At 40.8% G+C, this 12,986-nt stretch overlaps 1 protein-coding gene across 3 annotated transcripts in view; it reads left to right on the top strand.

Moving 5' to 3' along the window:
- ARID4A (AT-rich interaction domain 4A) overlaps positions 1–12,986 on the top strand; it is a 112,353-nt gene that overhangs the window by 34,569 nt on the left and 64,798 nt on the right. For all 3 annotated transcript variants that reach the window (XM_088456592.1, XM_088456593.1, XM_088456591.1), the window contains exons 9-11: positions 336–415; positions 4,694–4,767; positions 6,262–6,422. In XM_088456592.1, coding sequence (XP_088312718.1) covers positions 336–415; positions 4,694–4,767; positions 6,262–6,422 — 315 coding nt within the window. The remainder of the gene's footprint in view (positions 1–335; positions 416–4,693; positions 4,768–6,261; positions 6,423–12,986) is intronic.

The raw sequence follows: 12,986 nt of genomic DNA, 5'->3' as shown, positions 1-12,986 counted from the left end.
GTCCAGTTTCATTCTCTGCCATCAAGACCCCAGCCTTTACTCAATAAGCTGAAACCCAATGTCCAAAGCAGCGAGTAAGGATTGTTGATTGAGTAAGGGGGGGGGAGTGTGGGGAGGAATATACATGACATAGCTGGGGTTTTCAGGTGGAGGTGTGATAGACTGAGGACCACCTGTCAGCCATCATTGTCAGCCATTTACATGTACTTGTTTAATAGCTATAAATATATTTCAACCATTTTATTTTAATCCTAGGTTACTAAGCTTGCTTTAAAACATCATGTCCTGAATAATAATGCTGTTAATGTATTTTTTCATTTCCTCTCTCATATTAGATTGTGTCCCCTAGTTGCAGTGATGATGCTGCAGTGAAAAAAGACCAGTGTTTGGTTCGATCCTTTGTAGATGCAAAATTGTGAGTAGTTTTTACCGTTAATGTTTAAAGCCAACTTTCAGAAACAACCCATGCAATCCACACATGCAAAGAAATCAAACCATAGATTTTCATAAATTAAGTTATGTGAAATGACACAGGGAAAAAGTATTGAACACCTGAAGAAAGGGAGGTGCAAAAAGGCATGGAAAGCCAAGACACCAGCTGAAAGCTATCAGTAATTAGAAAGCAGTCCTGCCCCTTGTCATTGCAAGGCTGGTTCAGTTCCAACTGATGGCCTATAAAAAGGTGTCTCATTACCAAGGTGTCGCACAAGAAACATCTCACGATGGGTAAAAGCAAAGAGCTCTTCAAGGCCTTTGTAACATTATTGTTGCAAAACATACTGATGCCATTGGTTACAGAAGGACTTCTAAACTTCTGAATGTTCCAGTGAGCACTGTTGGGGCCATAATCCGGAAGTGGAAAGAACATAATTTCACCATAAACCGGCCACGACCAGGTGCTCCTCGCAAGATTTCTGAGGAGAAAGAATTATCAGAAGAGTTGTCCAAGAGCCAAGGACCACTTGTGGAGAACTTCAGAAAGACCTGGAATTAGCAGGTACAATTGTTTTAAAGAAAACAATAAGTAATGCACTCAACCGCCATGGCCTGTATGCTCGCTCACCACTCAAGACTTCATTGCTGAAGAAAAAGCATGTTGAAGCTCGTTGAAAGTTTGCTGCACAACATTTGGACAAGCCTGTGAAATACTGGTAGAATATAGTCTGGTCAAATGAGACCAAAATTTAACTCTTTGGATGCCATACTACACACCATGTTTGGAGGAGAAATGGTACTGCACATCACCCCCAAAAACACCATACCAACAGTGATGTTTGGAGGTGGGAACATCATGGTGTGGGGCAGTTTTTCAGCATACGGTACTGGCATTCTTCATGTTATTGAAAGAAGGATGAATGGAAAAATGTACCGAGACATTCTTGATAAAAAATCTGCTGCCATCTACCAGGATGCCAAAGATGAAACGAGGGTGGACATTTCAGCAAGACAATAATCCCAGCCAATCATCTGACTTGAATCCAATTGAAAATCTATGGAAAGAACTAAAGATCACAGTTCATAGAAGAGGCCCAAGGAACCTTCAAGATTTGACGACTGTTTGTGTGGAAGAATGGTCCAAAATCACACCTGAGCAATGCATGCGACTAATTTCTCCATACCAACAAAGGCTTTTGTACGAAGTAATAAATTTCAGTAAGCGTGTTCAATACTTTTTTCACATTATTACACAGAAATTAATTTATGGACATCTATGGTTTGATTTCTTTGCATGTGTGGATTGCATGGGTTGTTGCCTAAATTTGGTGAAAATTTCATTACAATAGCCCCATTACAAATATATTTACTGATAAAAATGTTGATGTGTTCAATACTTATTTTACTCGCTGTGTGTGTGTATATATGTGTGTATTTTTTTTTTTTTTATTATATATATATTTTTTTTTTTACTTAACCCAAAATTCAATCACCAAGTCATAAGATCTTATGTGACAAATAACACATAAAACGATTTTACATAGAGCTGCCTTTCTCCTGGCTAAGTTCCCATGAAAGCCATGCTACCATCAGGAAAAGCCATTGTTGGCTCTGCTTCTGATGTTATGAAGCTTGATATTCATTGTGTTCAAAGTTGCATTGGTTGGTTTGGTTGTTAGCGATTTCTTAGCACAATCATGCAGTGTATTCTGTCAGTGGATTTGCCAGAATGCCCACTGCTGGGAAGAATTGAAATTTGTTTTTGGGGTTCTACATTTGTGATTAATGTCTTAATGTCTCTCAGTTTAGTATGATGGAATTGTGTTTCAAATGGCCTCATAACCCTCTCCAGGATGACCAGTAGAATTTCCCTGATGCTGAGGTCTTGTCCTCTTGACATGAATGTTCCAAGCAATACTGGCACAAGTTCTGCTTTTATATAGAGGGTGGTAACACTTCTGCTGATCAAATAATGACGTGCACCTGGCTTATACAGGGAATTCGGAAAATCACAGTTACAGTCCAAAATTCAAATTGGGAAGCCACACCAACTACCAGTGAGTCCCGGCCAGTGATACTTGTCAGTGTTTGGGGTGGCAGTTGGTGTGGCTGCCCTATTTGAATTTTGGTCTGCGCCGTAGCCCCACCTCTGGAGCTGCCACTGTCTGACACACACTTAGTTCACAGTCACTGCGGAGGGACTTTCCAAACTCACTGTATTACTTTCTGACCTGATATGGATGCAGTAAATGTTTTTGTTACATATAGTTTCTTTGGTTGAATTTTTTTATTATATTGAATAATGAATGACTGTGAAAAAGATGGTTTGTCACATGAGACTAGATTTATATCCTGTAGATACGTACAGATGGATCCTCATACATTCAGCCTCCTTGCGCGTTAAACAGCCCTTCTAGTCGCGCCATGCTGTGGCGTGACTCAGTAGCGCCGAGCGTCTTTTGTGCGCCTTTTTACCTCCAAATGCGTCTTATTAGCACAGCAATGCGAATAGATAGCACGAGCAGCTTCTGATTAAAATGATATGCAGCATGCCTATGTTCTGTGAGCGAGTGCGGATGTATCTTCATGCGAAACGCTATGTTACAGTGTCAGCGGCTGTAACTCTGTAATGTAGCGTTTTGTATGAAGATAGACCCACACTCTCTTACAGAACATAGGCATGATGCATATCATTATAATAAGCAGAATCTGCTTGTGCTATTTATTCGCATTGCTGTGCGAATAAGACACATTTGAAGGTATAAAGGCGCACAAAAGACGCTCAGTGCTACCAAGTCACATGGAGCTCCCACGTTGTGTGGCGCGACTTGTAGCGCACGGAGGATGGCGTATGTTTTTTGTTTTCACGTGACTGTGTGTATAAAACGTCTATAGAATTTTTAGATTTGCATTATCCTTGCATACATAATTGACAATGTTTTACAGCTTCTACTAGGCCACTTGTTTTATTTCACACTGACAAGAATTTATAAAGTTATCAATTATGAGTAATCTATTCATGCGCAATAGCCTGACTAATCTACTGTACACTGCTGTAAACTTTGAATGATTTTTTTTGTAGATTTTTAGATTCTTACTAAATTGATCCCTTTTAGTTTCTTTTTTTTTATTACAAATCCGTATAACAGAAGCATCTTTCTGCAGTTGTAGAGGGTGTTAGCACAAGGCTAAAACATTTGGCTCCCACTGCCATTTCATATGCCCATGAAACCAGTATTGAACTAGACTCAGTGGAATAGCCTTTAATATAAATATATCCATTTGATAAGAAAAAAAATCATAAATATATTTTTTTAAATACTGAACTTGTTCTTACTTTTACTCTTTTTTTTTTTTTTTTTTTTTGTATGTAAAGTAGATTTTTTTTTTTTTTTTTGTAAAATACCCATACTAATCAGTAATCCTGAAACTGTTTAGCTTAGTCTCATCTCCAAGAGTACCTTTAACATACTTGTTCATCACATCTAGATGTCTAGTGCAATACTATGGGGGGAATTCAATTAGCCGCAGGCTGCAGTTAACAAGGTGGTTTTTTTCGAGTAGAATCTAAAAAAAAAAAAAAAAAAAAATCTGTTAAATAGCCTATTTGCGGGTATATGTATTAATGTAGGATGTAGCTGTCACATTATTTGTGCTCCTGAGGTAAGTTGATGGCAACAATTAGGTGTTATTGTCGATGGAACAGAGCCACCATGTGGTCAGATTATAAAAGTAAAGAAGTCTCCATTGCATTGATAAATAGCTTTTGAAAACCTGTACTCGGAATGATTAATTCTTAAGTACATTGTCCATAGACTCTTAGGGTGTAATTTAATTAATTTGCTGGAATTTCGCTCCCAGACTAAGTGCCGGGGAACTATTTGATTCCTTACCGCGACTAGCCCCGAGGCTTCTGCTCGCACCTCAGGAGGAAATCCACATTAAGTAGGGCTTCGGGGCTAGTAGCAACCTTACAGCTGCCTCACGCCCCGGCACTTAGCCCGGGAGATGCAACTTAACATGGCTAATCCCGGGTATTGTCACGGGAAAAAGTGACCGTCGCTGGAAGTAGTTGTATACCTCCCGGGCACTGGGGCCTGGGAGCTACGTTACCGCGAGTGAATTGAATCTCCCCTGTAGAATTTTAAATATCTCTATTGTGAGCATCTCAAGGATAGAATTATTTAACAAAAGTATGTCTTTTTCTTTTATCCTATATTTCACTGAAAATCTGTCTTTTGTTTCCCCCTTAAACTAGCCATTCAATTGCAAGGAAAGATGTTGAAGAACTTGACATAAATGCTCTGAAGTCTGAGTGCCCAGCAAAGCCAGGTAAATGAATAACTCTGCCCATCTTGATAGCATTTCGGACTGTCTTTATATGAGGGCTGAATGCATTTATAGGGATGGATTTATATTGTAAATGTCTATCCCCTGCCCATTTCCCCATTGTAATAATCACCATTAAATGATGGTGGGTGGAATATAATTGCGCTAGTGGAAAGACTCATTGGTCATTGGGTTTATTTTTAGCTAAGACTGCAGGCATCGTTCAGTGACACATGCATGCTGCATTTTAAACTATGATACTTATTAAGACACATGAATCCCTTTTATTGTTTTTAAATACTTGTCTGACTGAACTTGACATATATTTTATTTCATTTTCAAGTTGTATTTCTTTCCTCTATGCCACAAAGAATGCTTGCTGTATCAGTCTCCATCTTTTTACTAAAGATGCTTAGTCCTAGTCACTGTTTTCTTTTATCATATTCTTTTCTTTGTATGCACCGTTATAATAATGTTTCTTCAATCTGAGCTTAGATAGTGAACTGCCCTGTGAGATATGTGTTATAAGTAGCATAAAGTAGTTCATACGTAGCTATTGTTCGTATAAGCATTATGATGAGGCCACTGATGTATTTTTAATGGGTGCAGGGCCCACACCGCACACCCTGAACCCATATAATTAGTATACTTACCTCTCCAGGGTCCCGTGTCGGGTGGTTCTGAAGATTGAAATCACCAGGAAAATGCAGCGCCAACCATTTCTCCGGTGATTTGCCCATGGACACTAGAGATGTCTCCAGGAACATAGCGCGGGAACCATGTTCCTGGAGACCTGTGCATGCGCAGTAGACTCAGGCACAAAGCTGCCAGAGAGGAGGGGTCTGCACTGAGGCTTAAAACACCCCTGGCAGTACAGTGTGCGTATTATCCAGAAGTGTTATTTCTGCAGTGAGATGCACCAGACACTTGCAACTATATAGGGTTACCCTTAATAATAATAATAATAATAATAATAATAAAATATTGTAAGGTAAAAAAGTTAAGATCTGTTTTCCACTCCCTGTATGCTTTGTCGTAGTCCTGTAAACTGTGTGTTGCATGCATTGATGGCCACCCAATAACTTCCCCACTAGATGTTGATAAATGGCATCCACACAGCTCAGTGTTTACCATTTGTATATGTGTGCTACCTCTGTAGCTTTTCTGTTGATACTCCATCTACTTTCACAGCGCAGGAAATTGCTGATTAATATAAGATCATGTGATCTGTGGCTTAGGTCAAGGTTACCTAACAGTGATCCCTAGTTAGCCGAGTGGTTCCTGCTTTGATGCCTACCTGATTTCCACCACAGGGCAACTACCCTGTCCATTATTGTCCCCCTTTAGAGTCAATTGCCCTTCTGATAACAAATGTGTAATTCAGTTTATCATAATTTTGAACAGAGGCTTTTCATCCTCCTGTTGCTTCATTTCTGGTCTTATTACTGTAAATAGGTAAAACAAAACAAAAAAAGAACCCCTTTTGTTTGCCACCAGGTGTGAAGGAAGCCATACCTTTCCTCAAGTCACGGACGGTCCCCAGTAGCTGGAAAATGGACATAAGTGAATTCCTGGTGTCTTCCAGCAGTGATGAAGAAGATGGTGATGCAGATATTAGTGAAGGGGAACAGAATAAAGATGAAGGGGAGGAAGCGGAGGTTTGTATTTATATGTTTAGGTATACACAGAATACTAAACAATAATGCTGTATTTACCTTTTTTTGCTGTATCTTTGTGATGGTAGATCTGCAGGTTTGGTGGGAGGTGTAACAACCTGTCTTATGTACATTTGTGGCAGGGAGATTCCCCCCGAACTAAAACTTGTAGCACACTTCACTTCAGTTTAGTATGACATAGGTCACATAGGTTTTTTTGTTTTTTTTTGTTTACTGCTGCACTTTAAAAAGTTACCTACTGCTATAATATAGGTATATATTTTAATGGCCTAATAACCCTTTTGAGTGCTAAGGATGAGTCTGACCTGTCTTTAGCATGTACACCAAAAGTGCTGAAGCCAAATCCACTTGTCTTCAGCACTTTAGGACTGTAAAGTAAGTGGAAAAACTTCCTTATGATAAGCCCACTAGTAATTACTGCTGGCGCATAGCATACCATTTCAAGTGATGTGGCACCTTAGTAGTTAGGCTGGTGATCACCCAACACAATAGAATATATTAGGGAGTCCTTTCAATTACATGCGACTCGCAGGCATGATGTGCTGTGATGCAGGGATGAGCATATATTTGCCATATACTGTACCCTGTAAATCTGATACATTTCTAGTTTCTATGTGCAACTCTATGCGTTCTAAGAGAAACTGATGGTCTAGAGGGGTTCATTCCATTTTGGAATACAATAACCGCAAATCGCACCTAATTGAATTGACCTCTAAAGTTTCCAGAGATGGGGATATAGGTTCTGATGCCCATATCTTACCCAACTTGTGTAAAATAAAAACCGGGGTCATCTTGTTTATAGGGTAAGCTTTAAAAATAGTTTGCCTCATTAGACTACTGTACTATTCCTGCACATTGCAAGGATTTAATCCAAGATGGCAAAAACTATCAAATAAAAAAAAAAAGCATAATTTTTCGTGTGCATGTTTTATACAAAAATCTGTGTGTAGAGTCTGTTTTTTTGGTGTTCTGGAAATGTAGATTTATGCCGAAGGAAGTACACCAAATAGATTTCTCATAATTTTTATTGGCGGTGTTATAATGAGAAAGCAGTTTTTTTGTTTGTTTGTTTTTCAGAATAGTCTGTCTTCTGAAAAAGCAAGGTATAATTCATGAATGCAATAAAAAAAAAATACCGATACTAATATTGGAATGCAACAAGAGCAAAATAGGCTCAGAACTGGGTCAAGAAAACCAGTGGCGTCAAAGTGGTTAACTAGAAGGATGGATGTTTTATAATAAAGTCCGAGGAATGGTTAGAGAGCTGGCTGTATATTAGAGGATACCTCTGGCACTGATTTCTTCACTGTAGTTTCCTAGTCAGGCATCCTGTGGCACAAACTGTTCATAGAAATGCATCCAATTCATTCACTAGCGGCCGTTGCTACCATTGAGGCACATCATGACCTGTATTCACAGTTTGGGGATCAGTTCAATTATGTGCGACTTAGAGTACAGTACTTGTAGATTTTTGTTGACAGCCCAATAAAATCAGGCCACAAAGAGGGCGAGTTCACCATCACCTGTATACGATTGCAGTGGCAACTCACCCCCCCTGCCTCTAATCAAAGGAACTGATTTTTGGTTTGTGCACAGGATGCATTTTAAGTCATCAGTGTGTCAGTAGGCAATGAGAGGAATGTGATAGGTTATAACTCTCTTCAAATCTTTGGAACTTGTTGTTGAGCTTGGGCTGAAACTCTTTGGATTTACAGTGATCGCGTTAAGTGAAAAAAATTGTGGGTCCCGGGGACCCCTCACTTTAAAAACATTTGGGGTCCTCCACTGTTTTTGCGTCCGATCACATATTATGGGGGGCGAGGGCAAGCAGCAGATGGGACAGTGATAGGGTCAGATAGCAGTTGGAATAGAGTGGGTTAAGGGCAAGCAGCAGTTGGGGTAGAGCTGGGGGTTAATGCAGGAAGAAGTTTGGGTAGAATTGGCATTAGAGGGCAGGCAGAACTGGGGATAGGAAGGGGTAAGTGCAGACATCAGTTGCGACAATGCTGGGGGCAAGCAAGAGGTTAGGGCAGGCAGTACTAAGGGTAGGGAGGGGGTAAGGGTAGATAGCTGGGTCAGTATTGGGGGCCAGGAGGAGGTTAGGGACAGGCAGTGCTGGGGTAAGGTGGGCGGTGCACACAGTTAACAGTCAGGGTAAATGAGAATACACACACCTACACAGTCTGGGCTAGGGAAGGAATGCACACAGTTACACAGTCAGGGAGGATAAACACTCTTACACAGTCAGGATTAGGGGGGCTGCGCACAGTTATGCTGGGTACTTACTGGCAGATATATTGGTCAATCAATTGATCGGCCAATATATCGGGTGCCCGTTGGCCATTGTGTACCAGGGATGTTCACAGACACATTGTGTCAGCTGTGCTGCACAGCAGATGGCAGATATCCACCGTGCTGTATGTACAATCGGTCTGCCGACCGTCCGTACACTTGCGACAGAGGCCGCGAGGAGGGGGTCGCTACACGCCAGATGACTGATTATGGTGGTTCAGTGTGTATGAACATCCATCATCTTCAGATATATTTGCACAGGGGGGGTGGGGGTAGCACATAGTTACATAGTTACACAGTTGGAGTTAGGGGGGTCTCTGCACAATGATGACCGTAGGCTGGAAGTGACTGACCTGTCAGAGCTCAGGGTCTCCTCTCTGTCACTGGCCATCAGAGCTCGGCATCCCTGGAGCACATCCCCGTGGGGGGGGGGGGGGGGTGTTAGGTTTAGGCAGCATAGTGGAGTTAGGTTTGGGGGGGTTTCGGGTTGGGCACCACTGGGGAGGGGTTAGGGTGCGGGTTGGGGAGGGTTAGGTGAAGAAGCGGGGAGAGTTGGTATACTTACCCGACCAATATCTGGACACCGACCATCGGGATGCTGCTGTCTATATTTTGACAGTAGGCATTCCGATTTTAAATCCCATGTTACGTGCGCTGGACAATTCAGGACCTCATTCTATTGTGTTTTATTATGATATCCAACTCTCTATCCATACCAAACTACCTAATCCCTTTGGAACTTTATGATGACCATATGGCAGGGCTGGACAAGTCACAGAAGCCAGGTAGCCAATGTGTTTAAAAACTCAGGGTTGGTAGCTTTTTTTTTTTTTAAATAGCCACCGACCAACCTCTCCATTGGCTCCTTTGACCATGCTGCTGACCCCTAGATTTGATTGACTTGCTCCTGAATTTAAATATAATTTGTCCACCTCTGCTTTAGGTGACCATGTAAACCTGGATTGAAGATATAGCCTATTTGGGTGGCACCTTGGAGTGATCCCGAAAGGGTGCCAGCGGATGTGTAGGTGACTGTTAAGCCACACAGGGAGACCTTTAGCAGGATGCTGGGTTTATTGGTAAACAGCAGATAACAGCGTCACAGCAGGTCATGCAGGAATTAATACAGTGGTAACTGTGTTGCACAGTGTGTGTGTGTGTGTGTGTGTGTATATGTATACATATATACAGCAGTGATAGCAGGGGTTAGCAACCGATAATACAGGTCACACCTCGGGGAGCCAAGTTACTGTGGCACTTCTAAACAGTAAAGAAGATGGCTGCAGTCTGCACATGTGCAGTAGCATATCGGGTTGGAGGTTGCACATCCCTGAAGACTCTGCTTCCAAGTGCTCAGCATGTACGCTCCCCAAACACATCGAACATGGAATATAAAAAAATTAATTGAAAGGAACACTTAAGTGCTGAAAAAGAGGTAAAATAATGCTTTGAGAGAATTAAACTAAAAGGATTATAGCGATTGCCATTTACATTGCTTCTGTTAGAATTGTTCCTTTTACACCACTTTTTAGAAAAAAGGGGGGGGGGGTGGCGGCTGAGGGCTGTTCATTTACATTTCCCCCGTGGCTGCTCCTCTCTGCTGCCGCTGGGTGAGGGGTACTGCCGGGCTGCCCGATCAGCAGTTATCGGCGGCACAGCATACACTGGGAGATGGTGCGGGGCAAATTATCTTTCAGCAGCGTATTTCTGAAAGAAAGTGGTTAACATGTAATAACTTTGTTAGTGTTTTAAAGTGTTCTTTACTGATAAGACAGTAAATTGTGCCTTTGGTTATTTGGTATTTATTATTATAGTTTTGTTTTTCTCCTCCAGAAAATCAATTTTGTTAGTAATTTTGGTTATTTTGAAGTTGCTCTATTGTATCCAAACCTGTATTATGGTTGGTTGCTTTGTTAATAAAACAAAATAAATAGTAATTCTGCGCTGGTGTTTATATAATTAGAAAAGCATTTGTTTATTAAAACAAATCCGGTAAAAAAAAAAAAACATGTATCTAAAAAAAAATTTTTTTGCTACTACAGCAATATAATAAATATATATATAATAAATGTAGCCACTTCAGCAAATTTTCTGTGCCAATTAAGTGTCAGTAAATGTAACTTGTGGATATATTTGAACATATTGGTGTAATGGCCATATTAGAAGTTATTTCATGATATAAAGCAGATCATTTAACATGCGTAATTACCTCTGGTGGATTTGTTGTCTGGGACCTCTGTGAGCTGTGGATGTCCTCACAAGGAGCACTTGTCCCCGGCGTGCATAGTCTGCTGCACTCCTGTGACCTTTTTCAAGTTTCTTTGTTATACCACAATTTTATAGGCAGAATTTAATTGTTTTGTTTAAATTTCAAGTTTTAATTTTTATCTACCTTTTTCAATTTGTCTTTGAACATTTCCAAGATTCTTTATCAGACTTGTTCCTACCTGAACTCCCGTGCCTGTTTGTGGACATGTGGCCTGACAGAGCCACTCTCCATTCTGTACTATATTGCTTTTACAATGACCACTATGGTTTCACTTAATATGGTTATGACATTTGATCCTCTAATACAGGGATGGGGAACCTCAGGCCTGGGGCTGTATAAGGCCCTCAGAGCTTCTTTCTGCTAGCCTCATCTGGCTAGCAGGGTGCCTAGAATGGCACACTGCAGCCAGAGTCTATGCAGCAGTGACGCCTGGAGCGTCCTTAGAACGCTTCAGACTGTCACACCACTGCCCTTAAAGAGGATGCTCTGGGCATTGCTGTAATCACCGGCGATTGTGGCCCCACCCCATGTTATGTCACATGGAGGGGCGTTGCCTGTATCAAGCCCGCAAATAATGTTATATATATATCAAAATGGCCCTCAGTAGAAAAAGGGTTCCTCATCCCTGCTCTAATACCTTAAGGACCATCCCTGTTATTTGGTGACTGATGAATAGTAGTCATGAAAAAGTACTATATTAAGAAATTATTATTGCGTGAAAATGTAGTTTTATTGCTTAAATCAGACTTGGCATTAATTATTAATGTAATTGAGGTGTAACTTGTAAACTCACAGTGAACAATTTCTCAGCCAATAGCAGTAATTTAGGATGATTAACTGCTATGCAACATTTGGTCCTACTTTGAAAAACCATAACGAGACCAATTAAAATTAGGTTGTGTCAGTTATGGAAATTGGTACATAGTTTGTATTGAAAATGTTGTTTCCTTCAGGAGGTTGAACTGGATACTTTCTTTAGTCACCTTTATAACTGCAGTTGAACATTTTACAGCAGCAGCTCTGCGTAATTCCTTAAAACCCTGATGTAGGCTCCTTATTATGGGGACTATGTACTAAGTCTTGGAGAAAGATACCAACCAAACAGCTTCTAACTCTCATTTTTCAAACACAGACTGTAAAGTGACAGGAGCTGATTGGTTGGTACTTTTATCTCCATCTACTTGATCTCTCTCCAATTCTTAGCACATAGACCCCTGTGTCACTATATTGTATGTGGCCTTAAGCTGGCCACACACTAGCCCAACTTACATCCAACCATCCAACTAGTTGATTGGTTGGAATGAAAATCTGGTAAGGTATGAAAGCAAATGACAATCGGCAAATTTGCTCCCAAATGCCGGAAAACTGACTAAAAACTGTTGTTTGAACAAATTGTTTAGATCAAACATTTAACAAACTTGTCTGACCGACCATTTTCATCTGTTTTCTGGCATTTAGGAGCAAATTGCTGATCATCAGTTACTCCCATACATTACCAGATTTTCATTCCAACCAATCAACTAGTTGGCTGGTTGGATGAAAGTTGGTCTAGTGTGTGGCCAGCTTTACACAATGCCGTTGTGGCCTTAGTAGCTGTGGTATGCCATGTGTTTGTCATTTAAATGTATTGTGTGTTTGCGTGTGTATGTGTATATTACCATGAAATTCAACAGTTTGAAGAGGCATTGAAGGATTGTTAGTTCCGTGTGGAGAGGAGGGGACCCTTGTGGAGACTTCTGACTGACTCTCTTGTTTATGAGCTACATATAGGCGCTTAACCCTTTTGTGTCTAGCTCCTCAGGAAACACAGCCCTTGGTGTTGGTTTGAGCTCAGGTGGATAGTAACAACTAGTGTAGCAGTGAAAGAGTCTCTGTCCCCAGGGCCTTAGGATTCCTTGACCCTTCTTCCCTAACATGACCTCTCATTTCTGTTCACTACTGTCCCAGCTCTCCACTATCCTTTCCAGTCATATATATGAAAGAAA

The sequence above is a fragment of the Taudactylus pleione genome, unplaced genomic scaffold (genome assembly GCF_031769625.1).
Source record: "Taudactylus pleione unplaced genomic scaffold, aTauple2 ptg000707l, whole genome shotgun sequence".
Classification (NCBI taxonomy): domain Eukaryota; kingdom Metazoa; phylum Chordata; class Amphibia; order Anura; family Myobatrachidae; genus Taudactylus; species Taudactylus pleione.
This window is presented reverse-complemented; position numbering and strand designations above follow the sequence as displayed.